General features: G+C 39.3%; 1 protein-coding gene across 5 annotated transcripts in view; it reads left to right on the top strand.

Moving 5' to 3' along the window:
* Positions 1–20,322, top strand: part of glra4a (glycine receptor, alpha 4a) — a 105,198-nt gene that overhangs the window by 60,513 nt on the left and 24,363 nt on the right. For all 5 annotated transcript variants that reach the window (XM_057851124.1, XM_057851126.1, XM_057851125.1 and 2 more), the window contains 3 exons: positions 593–660; positions 2,711–2,934; positions 16,935–17,017. In XM_057851124.1, the coding sequence (XP_057707107.1) occupies positions 593–660; positions 2,711–2,934; positions 16,935–17,017 (375 nt within the window). The remainder of the gene's footprint in view (positions 1–592; positions 661–2,710; positions 2,935–16,934; positions 17,018–20,322) is intronic.

A 20,322-nucleotide genomic window follows, 5' to 3' on the forward strand; every position in this document is an offset into this window, starting at 1 on the left:
AGGAATCTGAGGGAACTACGGCAGTTTTGTCGAAAAGAATGGGCCAGGATTAGTCCTGACCGATGTGCCAGACTGATCTGCAGCTACAGGAAGGGGGGCACAAAATATTAAATGTGATGGTTAACTTACTTATTTTCCCCCTTCTGTCATTGTTTGCATACAATCCTTTTTAAAATATGAAAACCTATACATATTTGGGTGTTTTTAGTTAGGGCAGACACTGTTTTTTTATCTCTGGGATTTTGACAAAGATTAGATCACACATGATGGTGATTTTATGCAGAAATATGAGAAATCCCAAAATGTTCAGATATTTTTTTATTTCACTGTATACAGGACGCACGGCAATATAAGGTGCAGTCGTAGAAGTAGTAGTAGTGATTGGGGTTGCGTTATGCATCCACTAGATAAAGCTGCGCTAAACGGAATGTCATGCCATGATTAAAAAACAATATTTATCCATATATAAGGTGGACTGTTGGCTTTTGAGGAAATTAAAGGTTTTTAGACGCGCCTTATAGTGCAGAAAATACAGTATGTCGAGGATACACTTGCAAATGCTACTTCTAATATGGTGTATTTCCTCCTTCAGGCCCACCTGTGAATGTCACCTGCAATATTTTTATCAACAGCTTTGGCTCCATCACGGAAACCACCATGGTAAGAATATGCTTCAGTCACTGCCTTCTCATTAAATCTTGCTGGAATTCTTTTAGGATTGTGGACTACCATTGTTTTTGGTTGCATCTTTAAATGACAAAAAAAAAAAAAAAAAAACGCTTGCTTGCTTTCTAACAATTAAAGCCAGTTTCCTCATTTTTGAGCTTCCTGGAGCATAGCGGTGCAACGTTCCGGGACCAACACATCACTAGTGTGCAGATAATGAAGTGTCCACTCTGCAATTAAAATGAAACACTGAGAAAATGAATGGGGGCAGGGCAAAGGGCTACATGGTGAAATGCCTGCCCTCAGGGCTTACATCCACAGTGATCCAGCTGCGAGGTCAGCATAAGAGAGTAGGGAACTGTTTAAACGGGTCTGACAGAAGGCCTGGACCCCTGGACTTCCTGTCAAGACATAACAACAATGCTAATGATATAATTGCACACAGTAGCAAAACATTTTATCTGTATAAAAAAAAAGGAAGGAAAGATAAACCAACAAAATTGGATTTAACAGATCAAAGATCAGAAGGGATGCCTCACTTGAATTCCAGATTTGACTACCGTATTTCCAGAAATGTATTTTAATTTACAGCAGGCGATGGAAGGCCTCCATTTCTTTGGACTTTTTTATCAGGGGTGAAAGTGGCTAGAATTTCTTGCCGGAACTTCCTGACATGAAGGTCGCCACAGAGCCGGAACTTTTATTTGTTTATTTTTATTTATTCATTTTTTATGTGGCGTCAAACCTCCTAAAACCACTGAAATGTAAAGAAAACTGTTTTTGGCACAGTTATTTCTATAACACGTCAAAAAAACAAATAATAGTTAGCAAAAACAGCAGGAACCCCAACCTCCATCTAGTAATTTTTATTTTCCCTCATTTCCTCGCATTTAAATGCAACATCTCAATTTTAACTACTTAAGAACATAGAATGTACATTAAAATTGAAGTTAATGTAAACATTTACTTTTTGTTTAAATAATAAACATGTAAGTAACATACATTCACATAAATAAGTACAAATGACTTATAGTATCCAAAGTGAAATGGAATAGATTTTGAAGATTGCGCAAACACTGACCTTTTTTAAATTATTAGTAAATGAATAAGTAGCCTAGCATAAATGAGCAAAAATAAGTCCAAATTGCACATTGACAGGTCAGATATTCTGAGCCTCCCCGTCAGAGCAAATAAAATAAAATATAATAAATAAGCCTCCTCAACTCTTTCCTTGCTCATAAAGATTTGAATTTTCTGTTGCATTGCCCTATTTTATCGCATCAATTCAACAAGCTTGTTCTTTTTTTCTTTTTTTTCGCTGTTCCAGAAAACATGCACATTTCAACCAATCAGAGCTAACTATCTCTGCTGATCACATGTCAGTATGTCAATCAATTGAACGGACAACTGAGTCCAGGGCGGCTTGATTTGCTAGTGCGTGCATGCTCATATTGACGTGACTCGTCATCGTCAGACTCAGATACAGTAACTGCAGCAGCTGGGGAAACCTCTGCGCCGTCCTGGAATAAGTAAATATCGGTGGAAACGGATTACGCTACACACGTTCTATATTATGCTCATTTTTAACACTTGTCTATGTAAATCTGATGTTGGTAGATTATTTTCTTCTTGGAGATGAGATGCGTATGTGGCAGCCTTGCATTTTTTTTTAACATATCATTTTGACAGTTGCCGCCAAATTTTTAAAGTAACGTATACCGGAACGGCGTTCCGGCCCCGAATCTTATACCGGAACGATGTTCCGGACTGTTACGGCCCACTTTCACCCCTGCTTTTGTATAATCCAAGAATCTTGTTTTTCTGTCGAGTGAAACTGGAATAAATTAAATAGAGATTATTAAAGTGATTGAGTTTTCCAATTTTTGGGGAAGATTTAGTTAGATTTGAAATGAAGGTTGAATTTTTTGTCCATAATGGCAAACGAAATGTTTGGTCCAAACATAACACTGCTCATCACCAAAAGAACATAATAGTAGCATGGTTGTGCCAATGGTATACTGACTGTTGTCCCTACTACCTATAGGACTACAGGCTTAATGTGTTCCTGCGCCAGAAATGGAATGACCCCCGTCTTGCGTACAGCGAATACCCGGATGACTCGCTGGATCTTGATCCATCAATGCTGGACTCTATCTGGAAGCCGGATTTATTTTTTGCCAATGAAAAAGGCGCTAACTTCCATGAGGTCACCACCGACAACAAGCTGCTGAGGATTTTCCAAGATGGCAGCGTTCTGTACAGCATCAGGTAAGGAAAATGTGTCGATGACCAGATGGAAACTTGAGTTATCATTTCCTGTCTGCATATACTACGTATATACTGTCTGACATTAGAGCAAATCTACGTAACTATAAACTGCCCCGCCCAAATTTCACAAATTTTAGGATAAAGTCCATACATACTGTATGTAACGGGTGCACGCAGGTCCGTTGTGTGCGGTGCATGGAAACCGTCATCCCGATGCTCTAGTAGCTAAAGCATATAGCTAGATAGCTGGATGGACGGACGGACGGACGGACGGAGAGAGAGAGAGAGAGAGAGAGAGAGAGAGATTGTTTGATTGATTGATTGATTGATTGATTGATTGATTGATTGATTGATTGATTGATTGATTGATTGATTGATTGATTGATTGATTGATTGATTGATTGACTTTACAGGTAGACTAGGTAGTCCTCGGGTTACAAATGAGTTCCGTTCCGTGGCGATGGAACCCGAATTTCCGGAATTAACTCTTTAAATATCCCCTAAATCTCAAAATAACTATCCCCAAAAAATGTATTATACGTCATATTCAAAACATTGAGTATAAATTAAGATACAGTAAGGTACGTTGTATTAAATGCCATTATATTCAATAAATATCCGGGCTTTACTCACGAGTGAGAGAAAAGGGTGCTGTAGAAAGAGTATGGAGATGAGAAAGGTCGCCAGGTTAGCTCAGGTCGCCAGTGTTGCCTCTCTGAACGGCGCTGGGGGAGAAGCAGCAGTATGAGAACAAGGAGGCGGGGCCTGATGGCGGCTCTCCTGGCTGAAAGGAACTGCATAAGGGTGGCGACGCTGCTGAGGGAGGGGGGGGGGATCCTGACATGAAGAACGGCAACGGGAACTAGGTGCTGTTTGCGCGACTTTAAACAAACAAACAAAAAATGACTGGAGACAAAATGGCGGACGAGACTCCGGCATTGTACAGTCGAAATCACATAAATCGAGTACGTCGTAACCCAAGGACTACCTTTATTGTCATTGCAATTTTGTCGTAGCACACTGTGGCTAGCCGATCTTTTTAAATCACAACAAAATCAAACATCCAGGGCTAGTCGTAAACTCATCTTCTGTAATTGGATCAAGCATTGGACGAAGCCTTCCTGGGCAATAATGTCCAGTAAAGTCCTCTAAGTGCTGGTCGAAAACAGCTAATGTGCGCTAGTAGCATGGCGTCAAACAGTGGATATTCATCCTTTTAAATTAATAATACATTTCAAAGTGCCTTTCATGACATGCAAGGGCACTTTAGAACCGAATATAAGATAAAAAGTAAAGTAAACAAAAACACAGATTAAAAGCAAAGTGAGAGTAGATCAAAATAGCACAATAGAAATCGTAACACAAAATAACAGAGGATCAAGATGGATATGAGGATTTAAACATATATGTTTTGAATATGGATTTGAAAAGTGAGAAAGAGGTTATTTTACAAAGATCAGAGGACAGACAGTTCCAGAGAATGACTAAACGCTCTAGAACCAAAAATAGTAGGATGTATATGGGGGACAAAGAGGTGAAGAGTCGAAGAGGAGCAGCGAGGTCGCGGAGGAGTGTTAGTGCAAATGAGGTCAGATATGAAGGGTGGGGCCAGGTCATGAATAGCTTTGAAAGTGATGAGTATTTTGTAATTCTTTGTTTAACCGGAATCCAATGAAGTTGACGGAGGATAGAAGTGATGTGGTGGGGGTTCCTGTGATTTGGCGTGCTGCGGAGTTTTGGAGGAGCTGCAGTTTCCGGAGGTATTTATTAGGGACACCAAAAATCGGTGAGTTGCAGTAGAGTAGGCTGCAAACAAGAGTAGCTGTGGTTCCGATTAGAAGGAAGGTGGATTGATTTTAAACTACGTAGTAGTAGGAAATTTGAGGAAAGTCAAAAGTGATGAGGAGATGGTTGGTTTCGAGTAGACATGTGCCGGTTACCGGTTTCACGGTTTACCGTGGTGTGAAAACGTCGCGGTTTCAAAACCACTAAAATTTTCCGTCATACCTTAGTACGGTATTCGCTATTTTTCATGTGCCAAAATGCAGCCGAATTGGCTTGGTGCGGCAGCGCTCACCCTTCCCCTGTTTGTTGCCGTGAGTGTCAGTGACGCTATTCTGCTAAACAGCCAGCAAACCCAAAAACAAACCCTCCAAACACAAGGCGTACTTTTCTTTAATTTATTGAGCTCTCAAATCGTGGTAAAATATACAAATAAATACATTTAAAACGTTGTACAATTGTATTTTTCCACGTGTGATTAAATTCAACAGGATAGCAGTAGCACCATTAAAAAGTTCACCAAAAAAACAAAACACACATTTTCCTTTCAAATTCAATATACAAACTAACTAAAACTTACAAAGACGAATGTTAGCCTAGGCCAGTGCTTCTCAATTATTTTGTGTTACGCCCCCCCAAGGAAGACGTAAATGTTTCGCGACCCCCCAAACTCTGCCGCCACTGTAAATAGTATCATTTGTCTATTACTATTATAAGTACGCCTCTGCCTCACATTGTATCCTTTTTTTCTATTAGAGAAAATAACAGAGATCAACGTATAAAGTATAACTTTATTAACATTGTTTTGTTTGTAAAAGAAAAGACTTAACACGCATCAATTTGCCTGAATTAAAAAAAAAAAAAAAAATCACATCCAAACTGTAAAAATACACTCAAGGTACATTTTTGACCATTTGAAACTGAAAAATAAAATCAGTAAATACTAACATATTCAAATTGATTAGAAACATTAACTCATGAGGACAATATACCAAAAAAAAATGACCGAAAAAACAAAACTGAATAAAAGAAAAAAAAAAGAAAGTGTCTTTGGACAGAAGGACAGTTTTTATTTTCGCTGCTCCCAGTATCACCTCCAGTTTGCAATGACGTGGGGTTATATTGCACTGAGCATGCTAACAGCGCTCACTGGTTTACTGATATAACACTGACAAAGCGGGACGATTGTTGGCAATATTCGGCACGTTTTCGCTGAAAAACAACCAAGCAGCTTATCAATGAGATAGGGGTCTAATGTCTTTAAGTGGTGTCTTAATTGATTTGGCTTCCGGCTGTCCGCTATAATCATTTTTAGACACAGTAAACAGTGGTCTTTCCTCATCTACCACTGTATTAAATGTCAAAGCCAAAAGGCAAACGGCCCGAAAAAAGCGCATTCTCGGCGGCCGAGGGAGAACCGTAGGTGAGGGCGGTCGTCGTGACGATCCCAAACCGAAAATGGCACTTTTCGGGCAGACACATGAGAACCGGAGAAGACAGTGGGTCGCTGCTTGAGTCCGGCCGGAAAACGGCTTTCGAAAACGGCGCACAGCTCTCCAGCTCTTCATTCATGAGTCGCTTCCGTGTGCTCTTGCTAACTTCAAAAAGACTGCGCGCACTTTGAAAATGAGAGCGCCACTGCCACCCACTGAGTGGATGTGCAAGTACACTTTATTCTAGTACGGCAAAAAAAAAAAAAAAAAGCATGTTCCCCGAGGTCACACGCGCCACCCCTGGCATCGCTCTGCGCCCCCCTGGGGGGGCGCGCCCCACTATTTGAGAAGTACTGGCCTAGGCTAAGCTGGGAGAGCAGCTTCGTCGAGCTTTTATGTCTCACAGCCGCTGAGTGAGAAACAAGCTTGAATGAAGGGGGGCGAAGAAAAAGGATCGCGTCAAGATCGCTAATTGAGAAAGGAGGTCTCACTCCTCACTTTTTTTTTTTTTAGATGAAACCTTTCCTCAACAATATTTACATTTTAACTAATTTATAAAACTAACTTACACATTTTTAACTAACTTATTAAATTATGAATTCTTTGTTCTTTTAAACACAAAGGCATGGCATCATGTAGACTAGAGTTGACACAGTGGCTGAAAATGGCGAAACTTCACTTGAGCTTCCCCCCCTCAAAAAAAGTCATACAGTATATATTTTTAATTTTATTTAGAAGTGTTTTTACTTTTTTATAGCAATTATTTTGTTCTTACTCCAATATTGAGCAACTTGAGCTGTGGCCGTGGGTATAGTCTAGGTTCTATTTATTTTAATTTTATATAAAATATTTGTTATTTTTTGTCAATTTATTTATTTTCACATTATATTCATGTTCCAATTTGCAAATATGTTTTGAAAAAAAATCCTGTTCAATGGAAAAAAAAATTTTTTTTCTTTTTTTTTTGTTTCTTTTTTTAAAACCCATCTCAAAATGTTGGAGCTATAATTGCAATACCGTGAAACCGCGGTATTTTTGCTCACGGTTATCGTACCGTCAAAATCTCATACCGGCACATGCCTAGTTTCGAGTAAATGTGGAGCTGTAACCAAGGGGGAATATGTACATGATAAACAGGAGCGGCACCAAGACAGACCCCTGGGGAACGCCAGCGGAGACAGGGAGTGAAATTTGAAATTTGAACATCCATTCTTGTAAAATACTGCATGTCTAACCATCCATGGTTAAATGGTACTTCTGTAGTGGCAGCAAAAGTCGTCTCTTGACAACAAATTTGCATGTACAAGAAAATAACTAGTTTTCTTATAAATGGAGTCTATGGAGCTCTCACTCATAAGGATTGCATTTTCAAGAATACAGATTGAGCACGCTCCTATACCTACGGCCACTCAAGTGTTGTCAAAATGAAACACTCACCCTACTTGCTAGACAAATTAACGCACCCTAAGTGCCGAAGTCATTTTTTTAATAACAAGAACATATGTAGCTGGTTTGTCGAAAAATAAAAAATTAATATCCAAGCCACCTTGTTATGAAAGGGGAGAAAAACAAATAGCAGTTTATAGTCCAGAAAGTGACCAGCTCATGGTATACCCTGCCTCTCGCCTGCAAGGATGTAAAGGATTTAGTACACACGTCACCCTAATGATGACAAGCGGTTTAGAAAATGGGTTTGGAAATGGATTTCTAATACAGTGCTTAAGAATTTACCTACACGAGTAGATAAACAAGCAACAATGCGACGAAGTGGAATCATTTGTTGCAGAGGCAGAGACATTCTGTCAAATAGCTGCCCCTGAACATTTCACCAGTGGCAGCAATAGTTTCACCTTTGGCCATCGCACCTCGACAGGTAATTACATCGCTCAGGGCACGCACCCAAATTGCTCCTTCTCTTCCCAGTGTTCTCAGCATTTTGAGGCCACAACAGCTAGGTGGAGATGCACAGTGCAATAAGCATTCCATATTTGGTTTTCTGTTTTTTGCCATTTGGAACGGTTGGGGGAAAAAAAGCCTACTATATCACCATATTGCCACATGATCTTCTGGCACCACAGATAAACAAATCATATTTTACATATTCAGTCTGTTGCTTGGTGTGGATGATGCGCAACAGTCCAAAACAGTTCATTAGCAATAACTTTTTTGAACAACTTATGTTTTTTTTCTGAACTTCTTTCCATAATGTGAATGTCATTGTCCCCAGCGCATCGCACCGATGGTGTCCTGTGCACTTGTGTAAAGACTGCTTAGCCTCTCCAATGGAAACAGTTAATAATAAGAAGAAGAAATTTTACTTTTAGAGTCCTATTACAGATACTCAAAGACTCTTTACAATTAAAACAAAGAAACCAGCAAACATCATCAGCAGAATAAAACAATAGTTTTTTTTTAATGTAGGAAGGTGTGAACAGGTATGGATGGGTTTAGGGAGTGAGTTCCGTATGGAGAGGGCAGCAACGGAGAAAGCTCTGTTCCCCAAAGTTCGGTGTGTTATTTGTTGGGGTAGTGCAAGGATGTTTATGTTTGATAAATGGAGGTGATGGAGGGGGTGAGGACAGTGTTGCCAACTTCCCAGTAAGGAAAGTAGCTACTGGCTGTCCTAAAAGTCACTAGATGACCGCATCACCTAATTTGCATAATTTTTAATTTTCATATAATTGTAATGGATGCTGCAGAACCGGGGTCCTCAATTAGCGGACCGCGGTCCATGACCGGACCACGGCACACCTCTCTCAGACCCAGAGCAAATGGCACTTTTCAAAAAAAAAAAAAAACTTTTTATTAACATATATTATTTGTCTGAATCGCCGATCTATCGCTATGCGCTACTATTCTATCGCTAAATTGTTTCATTTTTAGTCAAATATCTTCCATGTTCCCACTTCTGTTGTCATCTCTATGACAACAATGCGCTGATTGGCTGAGAGAGCCTGCATGGATGAGCCGATTGGCTAATATAGCGTGCATGGATGGGCTAAGAAAGCCTGCATGCTGCTAGCTAGAGTAGAATGACCGCAGCAGTGTGAAACACGGGTCGCACACGGCACTTTGCAATGTTTGCTTACATGCCACCAGTAGAAGACTGAATCTAACAAAATGTCATGCTCAAAGTTGGCCAAGAGAAGAAAAGTGGACAACGAAAATCACCGTTTCAATAAACAATGGACTGAAAAATATGCATCCATTTTACCATCTGCAAGTACCAAACCTATGTGCTTAATATGCTTAAAGACAGTTGCTCTGACAAAAAGTGAAAATGTGAAACGCCATTATGTTAACGAGCACAGCTTTTTTGAAGAGAAGTTTCCTCCTAAATCAGAATTGAGAAGGCAAGAAATTAACAGGTTGAAGCAGTCATATCAAGAGTCAAGCAAGGATATTGTTAAATCTATGACACAACAACAAATTGCAATGGAGTGCTCACTCAGAGTGTCATAGGTGTTGGCCAAACATAAGAAGCCTTTCTCTGATGGAGAAATAATAAAATAGTGTATGACTGAAGTGATGGCAGCAGTGTTCGAAAGAAAAGAAAAGGAGGAAATGACAACAAAAATCAAACAAATCTCACTGTCGGATTCATCAACCACAAGACGCACTGAAGTACTGGCTGATAATGTGAGCAAACAGCTTTGTGACCCCCAAATGCCATTTCTGTCATTGAGCAGTGTTTTACAACTAAAGTTACTGTCAATAATTATTATGTTAGCACCTTAATGACAGAGCTTGTCATTTACGTTGTGTACACGTGAACATGTACTGTACTACGTGCACAAGTTTTCTTTTTTGTCCAGCAGTGTTTTACATTTACAAAATGTACTGTCAATAGTTATTGTTTGCACCTTAATGACAGATCTTGTCCAATATTTAGTGTACATGTGTAAACATTGTACTTGCATGTTTTTTTGTTTGTTTGTTTTTTTTTGGTATTTTTATTTTAAGTCAAGAAAATGTTTTGTTAATTTATTTTTATTTAATCAGAATATGCACAGTATTTTTGTTTGGTCAAAAGAAAACCACCTTTACCACCTTAGACCTTTCTTGTACTTGACCAACATTAATAAAGGGACCCATGCTTGTATGAAAAAAACAATTGTGGACCTTCAAGATTTGTATTTGAGGACCCCTGCTGTAGAAGAAGCAAAAAGTGAGTTAAAAAAAAATAAAATAAAATACACTCTAAAAGAACTACAAATGAGCCCTAACCCTAACATTTTTTTTTTTAACATTGTCAAACTCAATGGATCAAAAATACGATACAGTACAATAGGGGGAAAATGATGGTAACTTCTGCCTAGAGGATTAGGAAAGTCGCCCAGTTGGCAACACCAAGTTATTCAGTGCTATCTATGTGAGCAGCGTGATTTAAACAAGGCAGGTCGCATAGAACAGGGCTTATGTGATGTCTATAGACAAATTTTCTGAGCGAAACATGGGCAGCGCCATCTTTGACATTTTCTGCTTCGGACTTCCGGTTTAGACAGAACAACATGAAGTGCGGTTGATGTAAGCAATGTGTAGACAAAGATAAAACTGCAAAATCAAACTAGAGCAGGGGTCAGGAACCTTTCAGACAGAGGGAGCCAAAACCCAACAAACAGTATTTTAAAATGTGATTCCACAAGAGCCATCGTGTGTGTTTATGTGTATGTATGTATGCATGTATGTATGTATATAAACACGCACTGTATATTTTATGTTCTTTTGCCAGCTTGTCCAATTCCGTTTTGCAAGCGCTGTTTCTTTTGTGAACGCATTTGAATGCATTACACGGGAGGCAGAGGGTGGTCACACTCTGGTTTTACGAGCAGTCGCCAAGTTGCGAATGAAATAAATCTTGAGAAAACGACAAAGAAAGTTTAACTTCATTACTTGGGTTGTTAAAATCGTTGCTCAGTTGTGCACTCACCACCAGTGTTGTTAATAACGGCGTTAGAATATAACAGCGTTACTAACGGCGTTATTTTTTTCAGCAGTGAGTAATCTAATTAATTACTTTTCTTATCTTGGCAACGCCATTACCGTTACTGAGGCGGGAAAGGCGTGCGTTACTCTGCGTTACTACATTGGTTGACGCGAGAAAAGTCTGTGAGAGACGGACTCACGGAGACGAGAAAACAGAGCAGGAGTGGGGACGCCGTTGCAAACGCGATGCTAGGTGGCTCCAATAATACCTGACTCTATCCGATAGCCTACAAACTACGCCCACATAATGCTACAGTAGAAATAATATATTATAGAACTAGATGCAAATGACAGACACAGTCACATTAGCAACATATCTAAACAACTAGATGCCTTAGTAAACAGCCGCCATCTTAAAGCAGTTGACCTCTTAGGAAAGCTCTGTTGTAGAGCACCTTCCTAGCGAACTTAAGTAACCTTTTATCTAAAATGCTCCTAAATCGGCAAAATCTCGACTTAAATCTATCTTTAAATGATGAAACAGTTTTAAAACTTACATATGTCGAAAGTAGACTGAAGGGAACTTTAACGGTTGATTCAGAACATTAAATGACTTCCACACATGGCAAAGGTTACTATCTAGTTATCGCAATATCCGTAATGCCCCAGTGTCTAGTTAAGTTTAGGGTAAAGAATTGGGTATGGGCCAATTGTCTCAAAAACCCTTTAAAGTTTGCATTGTGTGTCCTGTTTTTCTTTTTTTTTTTTTTTTTTTTTTTTTGAGGAAAAAAAAGAAACTTATCACCAGTTACTTTGCCAAGTAACTAATTACTTTTACATTCAGGTAACTGAGTTACTAACGCAATTACTTTTTAGGAGAATTAATTTGTAACTGTAATTAATTACTTTTTTTAAGTAAGATTAACAACACTGCTCACCACAAGGAAAATAACAAATAGAAACCACAATCGGGGGATGGCTGATGAATGGAAGTGTCAGTAATAGTGGCCGAGACAGGCGGAGCCTTTTGGGGCGGTCGTTTCGTGAGTCCCGTTCTCCTGCGGCGACAATTTGACAGTCCAAAAAGTCACGAATGTGAAGCACCTCTGTGACTTGGGGTACCACACAGTTCCCTTTCGTTGTTTAATTTTCCCCAATGTGTTTTTATATACTCCAGTTCGCTCGGCATCAAGTCGGGAGGGGCCAACCCCGCCGCTGGCCAAGTGGTGACTTAACACACGAGGTGATCTCGCCCATCTCCGCGCGACCCGACTTGAAGCATATTATTGTGATGCACATTTTAGGTGTCCAAAATTAATGCGGGAATGCGCCATCAGCTCATCATAGCTGGTTCATGTCAAGTGAGCTGGCGGGTTCCACATTTAAAATGACGGGTTGGCAGAAGGCAATATCCGCTCATCAAAAGAGCCATATATAGCTCGCGAGTCATACGTCCCCGACCCCTGAACTAGTTGGACTAGCTGAACTGGTTGGAACTTGGAAGTGGAATGTTTTGATCAGCGATCAGCTAGTACTGTAGCTACAAAGCGCCAGTGTGGATCTACCTCGCCATACGCTTTAAACCTGAAGGATCCACCTAAAAGATTGTATGTTTGTTCTTATCACTTTGTTGATCATACGTGGACAAAATTCTAACAATCTGTAGAGCCTGTGTTAAAATGAGCTGTAGATTGATAAGCCGGCCACCCGAGTGACCAAAATGAGGCGGATTACAAATAATATTACAGCTGCCGAATGAACAAGGGCTGACACGGATTATGTTGTTACAAGGAAATGCTACAAGGTATTTTTCATCTGATTAGATTATAGTTAAGCCTGTCGCAATATGCAATCATTCCATTTATCGCACGATAAATAAAAATGAAGGTGGTACTTTTTCCGCTGCAATTTATCGCCTCGCGTGTAGGGTAGACGTGCTGTTAAAAGTTCGGATTCCTTGTTACCAACTACGCAAAATGCATCTTTGTTCCAAACAAATAGCGCCGGAGCCAATCCGTTCCCATTATATCCTATTGTTCAACGTGTAACGGCCGCGTCAGTGCTCCGGCATGACTGCGGACCATCACCGGCATGCCGGAGCCCGCCGAATGGTTTAGGCCACAGGTGTCAAACCGATTCCAAAAAGGGCCAAGTGAGTGCTGGATTTTGTTCCAACCGATACAACAAGTTTAACCAATGAACTTCCTGCTGAAACAAGCAGCACCTGACAAAGTTTAACTGATTACACATATATAAGATCTAATTGGTGAAAAGGTGTCCTCTTCATTGGTTGGAAAGCAAACCTGCACCCACTTGGCCCTTTCTGGAATCGGTTTGACACCTGTGGTTTAGGCGATTTTCTATTTCTGCTGGAGACGCATCCGTCAAATTGGGCGGATCCAGGCCTGGAGTCAACAGCCCAGTGTCTTATTAATGGTTAAAACACCAGCGAACATGGACGAAGAACGTTTCATCATGGAGGTGGAAAGACACAAAGTGATTTATGATCCAGCAGATCATTATTATAAGGACAGCATTAAAAAGGATGCTGCAAGGTGTCCTGTTAAGTGTGCTTTTCTAAAACAACATCACTGTTGCGTGCGCTTACGGATATTTAGAACGATGTCCGCCAAATGATTGTTACTGCTGCTACGAACAACATGGCTTAAACACGGACAGCTGAATGGACATGATGAACACTAAGTGGCAAATTAAGAGCGCTGTGCTTCAAACTCGTCCTGTCTATGAAAGTCGTTTCTCATATGCTGGTGTGCAGTAATGAGCAGACGTGACTTCTGTGGCATTTGCTAACTTTTTTAATATGCGCACACACTAGTTATCATGAAATAGCAAACTAGATGTGCTACGTCCCATGCCATTGGCTACGTGAGCCCAGAGTGATTATGGGACACGCAGTCCATATACTACATCGATGTATGGAAATTAAGCAAGCCAAATCAATCCATATCAGTGACTATAGATAATGCTGCAAATATTGTTAATTCAGCAGAATTAGATGGATTCGGACCACAAATAGGGATGTTTTGCTCATGTAGTAAACCTAGCTGCTAAGAGAGCTGTAGCAATCAACATTGTGCCCCGCCACACTTTATAAACAGTAAAGATTGTTCTCAGCACTTTTATACAAAATTTCTTCAGATGAGTAACAAGTAAGCACATAAATATTATGCACTAAAATGCATGTTTATATGATGGCAATTTAATTTTTGCTCGTGAGCAAAAAAAAAAAAAAAAACAATCAAAAAATACAATTGTTAAGTTTTTTTTTCAGAGCATTAAATGTATTGAATCGAAAATCGTGTCACCCTTATCGAAAATCGTACCGAACCGTGACTTAACTAAATTGTTGCATCCCTATGGAACACCATAGCAGAAGCTATGTGGGGAAAAGTTTTCATTTGCATAAATGCTTAAGTTATCAAGTGCAATTTTTTTTCTTGAATAACACATTTTATTTAATTTGTGTTTCTGTGCAGCATTAATATTGTTATCTTTTACTTAATAGTCATGGTCTATTGTTTTTAGTTGTTATTTCATAAGAAGTATTTTGAAATTTAAGAGTAAACATTTATCGTGTTCAAATGGGTGTATTTGATCTATTAATATATACTGTATTCTCACTGTGTTATTGTAAATAGGTTTTTTAAAAATTAGGGGGGCGCAATAATATCGCATATCGCAATAATTTATTAGATAAATTATTTCACACTAAAATTTGTTATTGCGACAGGCCTAATTATAGTTATGGTTTATGAGCTTATCACACATGTACGTACAGTACAAACACAAATAGTATGTCATTCTTTTTTATTGCAGATATTGATCGCAATGAAAGTTTTGGACAACATGATTCCATTTCTTGTTTTATTTCCAAAACAGGTCAAGATATCACAATTGATAAAATTATTAAAAATATTAATGAAGGTGGAGCATAACTCGAGCCTTCCATCATCAAAGTAGAATGCACGTAGTCTCGATACATGTCCATCAACGTATAGTAAGTGTTGTTGTGAGGCACATCAAGCACATCAGCATTTTTCACCTGTAAACAAATGAACAAATAATGTGTAACACTTGCATTAATCCATTTAAGGTAAAAAGTGTAGTAGTAGATGAGTGTTTGTTTTCCATTTCTTTATAGTTGTACAACTAGCAGCGCAAGTTGTAGTCAAATTGAACATAATTGTCCCGTTATTGCTTTGTGGTGGCACTGTCTTGGTTCCACATATGCCTTCATGAACACAAAATTCCCTTTTTCGGACAACTTTGTGCTGAGCAAGTAGGTACTGGATGCCTCGGAACTTTTTAGGTTTCTGATTGCGTTTCCATCCACTGCCATTAAATCAATAAATTGCAAAAATATTTTGGTTGAGGTGACTCTTAGCCATTTGTACATGTGTTTCTCCCATGTCATGATGATGGCAGATGGATGTGGTATTTCCAAATGGTCTTTTTTAGGGATTTTGATGAGTGATGCCACTCCAGTGCCATTGTTTTTTGGTTAGAGAATGTGAAAAACGAAAGTCGCGAGCAGAAATGCGGAAGTACCTCGGGAACTTGTCGATAGTGGGTTCAAGGCGTGCAGCAGCGTTAGGATATTGTTGGATATTATTGTATTTTGTTGAAGAGTTTGGATAGAGAACCTTAGAGAATGCTGTTGCATTAGCCAAGTTTGGAGGTGATGAAGGCATTGATGAGGGGTTTCTGCATCAGAGAAGGAGGGGTGAAGACGGGCTGTGTTCTTGAGGTGGAAGAAGGCAGTCCTGGTGATGTGGTTTACATGGTGGTCATATCTTAGTTTATTATAAGAATTCCTAGGTTGGGGGAGTGTGTTGAGAGAGACAGGGTGCAGTTGTTGAAGATGAGGGGAAAATGACTGTTGTGAGCTGCAGGGTCAATGATGGTTATGTCCAATTTGAAGATTTCAAGAGTTTGCTCGCATCTAAGATTTAATTTAACTGAGACAATTGTGAAGTGTAGATTGGGAAGTGTCCGAGATGGTTTTTGTGGAGATGTAGATTTCGATGTCGTCTGCGCAGCAATGAAATTGTAATCCATGTTTTCCGGATGAAGAGGAGGATGTAAAGGATGATAATTAGGGACTGAGTACTGATCCTGTTGGGGGACATGTAGTAGGGGAAAAGCAGGGGATGTGCAGTTGTTGCTGCTGATGAATTGTCGGTCGGTGAGGTAGGAGTGGAACCAGGAAAGTGCTTTGCCAGTGATGTTTAAAGAAGATTCAAGTCGGGATAGTAGGATGGAGTGATTGATCGTATCAAATGCTGCAGTGTGATCCAGGATGATGAGAATGGTGAATTGTCCAGAGTCCGAGGAGAGGAAAATACCATTAGTGACTTTAAGAAGGGCTGTTTCAGTACGACTGAACTCCTTGTGACACCTCACTACAGAAACAATATTGCTGAGTATGTGTTTTATGGTATAGATATATAAAAAAAAAATGTTGTCTTCAATCAACCTTTGCGGATTACCATGACCTAGCTGACTGAGAAATATTTGCAGCATCCACTCACTCAATTTAACCTCTTTACCCACAGGATCCGCAGTATTCATGTATTCAGATAATTTTGACGGAACCTGAAAAAAAAAGGAAACCCTTTCAGGAGTCTAACTGGCGTTGCAACTCAAAATACATCATTTTAATAGTTTTTAGGTCAGGTCTTTGGTAGCCATTTAATATGTTTATAAGAAAGATAAAAAGGTGTATTTAGGCCAGACGTTGACTCGTTTCCCTTCTGATTTCTCTGAGTTCCTTTTTGCCTTCCACTGTCCCCTGTCGCATCTCTTTCTCCTGCCTCTCAATCTGCTTTTCCATCTTAGGCTGACTCTCATCCTGTCGTGCCCGATGGACTTGAAGAATTTCCCAATGGACATTCAGACATGCACCATGCAGCTTGAGAGCTGTGAGTGTTCTTTTTCTCCTCTTCCTCTCATCCTCACCTTTTGTCTGATTTTCCTCTGTTTTTACCCTTTTTGTTTCACATACACTGTAAAGTGTCCAATTAGGAGAGTTTGGGGATACCCTGTATTGCCACGCCAGAGTCAATTATTTTGTTATCAATGTTATATTCGTATATTCATTTAAAAGAGTCTCGTTGATCTTTTCTTAATTGCTTCCCCTGTGTCTTGGCTATTTCTGAATTTCATGATACCAAAAAAAAAAAAAAACAACCTGCATTAGGTCTGTAACCACTTTATAACCCTATTTTCTGTTCCGATGATAAAACCAACTGAGGAAATAATGGCCCTCGGATCAGATAGTATCTGCCCCAAGGAGCCAATTTCCAGTGTATAAATAATAACACTTGAATTTTTGGTGACTGTTATGAAGCATGACCCTCTCTCGGTGCCTGGCGGTGACCCGTCCCTTCATCACAAGGACAAAAGGTGTTTGTTGACCCCCTCCCTCTGCACACACATGCACTCACACGCTCACATAAAGAAACAATTCAAGCTGGACGCTGCTATCTCTGCCGGTGTTTGCTTATCTGATGCCGCACAAACAAAAGGTATTGTTTTGCTCCCAGCTAGTTACGCCCTTTTCATGCCGGAGACAGTATGATTTATTTCAAACACATCATAAAAAAAAAAATCCAGTACATTTTGTCAACACAAAATAGAAAATAAGAAAGACGCTTTGTTCTTCAGCAGGAATAGGGCAAAAGATGTATATTAATACAATACACTAGGTTAATTATATTTTGCAGAATATGCAATTGATTAGAAATTTGACCAAACAAGTTCAAATAGAAGTACGACCACCCTCCCTCTACTGGTTCACTCAGAAGATATAGGCAACAACATGTCTGCAATTGATTCATTTGATTAATCCAACAACAACAAAATAGATTCTTATACTGTACGCAAATTTGATCTGATCTTTGTCAAAATCACAGAGATGAAAAACAGTGTCTGCTTTACCTAAAACCAAACATTTATAGGTTTTCATATTTTAATGAGGATAGTATGCAAAAAATGACAAAAGGGGGAAAATAGGTAAGTGAACCATCACATTTAATATTTTGTGGGCCCCCCCTTTGGCAGCAAAAACTTCAACCAGACGCTTTTTGTAGCTGCAGATCAGTCTGGCAGATCCAATATGACTAACCTTGGCCCATTCTTTTCTATAAAACTGCTGTAATTCCATCAGATTCCTGGGATGTCTGGCATGAATCAACGTCTTTAGGTCATGCCACAGCATCTCAATGGGGTTCAAGTCTGGACTTTGACTCGGCCACTCCAGAGCGTGTATTTTGTTCTTCTGAAAAGATTCTGAAGCTGATTTACTTCTGTGTTTTGGATCATTGTCTTGTTGCAGCATCCATCCTCTTTTTAGCTTCAACTGTCTGACAGACGGCCCCAGGTTTTCCTCGAAAACCTCCTAATAAACATGTGAATTCATTCTTCCATTAATGATTGCAAGTTGTCCAGCCCCCGAAGAAACAAAACAGCCCAAAATCATGATGCTCCCTCCACCATGCTTCACGGTGGGGATGAGGTGTTGATGTTGGTAAGCTGTTCCAATTTTCCTCCTCACATGACATTATGTGTTACTCCCAAACAATTCAACTTTGGTTTCATCAGTCCACAAAATATTTTGGTAAAACTTCTGTGGAGTGTCCAAGTGTCTTTTTGCAAACATTAAACAAGCAACAATGTTTTTTTAGACAGTAATGTCTTCCTCTGTGGAGTCCTCCCTTAAACACCATTCTTTTCCATTATTTTACATATGGTTGATGTGTGCACAGGGATATTGGACTGTGCCTGTAATTTCTGTAAGTCTTTAGCAGACACTCTGGGGTTCTTTTTTTTTTACCTCTCTGAGTATTCTGCATTGAATTCTTGGCGTCATCTTTGGTGGATGGCCACTCTTTGGGAGAGAAGCAACAGTGCCAAACTCTCCATTTGTAGACAACTTCTCTGACTGTTGACTGATGAACATCCAGACTTTTAGAGATGGTTTTATATCCTTTGCCACCTTTATACAAATCAACAATCCTTGATACCAGGTCTTCAGACAGCTCTTTTGACCGAGCGATGATGCACATCAGACAATGCTTCCCATCAAGACAATTCTTACCAGGTGTGTGTTTTATAGCGGGCAGGGCAGCTTTAAACCATTCATCAGTGATTGGTTACATACGTGATTTAAATTGTTTTGTAAAAATGTGTTTCAATTGCTCTTTAAGCCTCCTTAGGCAGAGGGTTCACTTATTTTTCCCCCTTCTGTTATTGTTTACATGCTATCCTCATAAAAATATGAAAACTATCTGGGTGGTTTTAGTTAAAGCAGACAGTCTTGACATCTTTGTGATTTTGTCAAAGATCAGATCACATTTGATGGTGATTTTACACAGAAATGTGAGAAATTCCAAAAGTTTTAGATACTTTTTCATACACTGTTCCAAATTTCATTATGATTCGTCCAAAAATTACAGTAGAGTAGCAGTTTTAAATAAACAATAAATACATGTAATTCATGAGCCTATAGACTAGGGGTCAGCAATCCGCTCTAGAGCCGCATGTGGCTCTTTCGCTGTGTCCTAGTGGCTCCCTGGAGCTTTTTCAAAATGTTTTGTAAATGGAAAAAGATGGGGGCGGAAAATATATTTTTAGTTTTAATATGGCTTATGCAGAAGGAAAAACATGTCACAAACATTCTTCTTATTCATTAATATTGGAATGAAGTTAAACACGGCAGCATCATACAACAAAGTAGTCACATGGTGCGTCAATTGCTATAGGATCCACTGCAGAGAAAATAAACTTTTACTGTATTTTCAGCACTATAAGGTTCACCTTCAATGAATGGCCTATTTTAAACCCGTTTTCATGTATAGGGCACACTGCATTATAAGCACAGTAGTAGTAGTAGTAGTAGTAGCATGTGATGTCTTCATTATAAGGCTTTCAATTTTTTGCGGCTCTAGACATATTTGTCTTTTTGTTATATTTTTCCAATATGGCTCTTTCAACATAATGGGTTGCCGACCCCTGCTATAGATTAAGAACCAAAAATCTGACTAGGAGTATCAATGCATAAACATCACTAGAATTTACCTACTAAATTTCAATCAGATCCATCTAGGAATAACAGGAGTAAAAAAGTAGAAAAAAAACAAGAACAAAGAAAGCGATTTTTTGAGAAATTCCTCAGTGCAATATAAAAAAATGTACATTTGTTATGTCTTTGCAGTTTGTTATGCAT

The sequence above is a fragment of the Corythoichthys intestinalis genome, chromosome 11 (assembly GCF_030265065.1).
Source record: "Corythoichthys intestinalis isolate RoL2023-P3 chromosome 11, ASM3026506v1, whole genome shotgun sequence".
In the NCBI taxonomy this organism is placed as follows: domain Eukaryota; kingdom Metazoa; phylum Chordata; class Actinopteri; order Syngnathiformes; family Syngnathidae; genus Corythoichthys; species Corythoichthys intestinalis.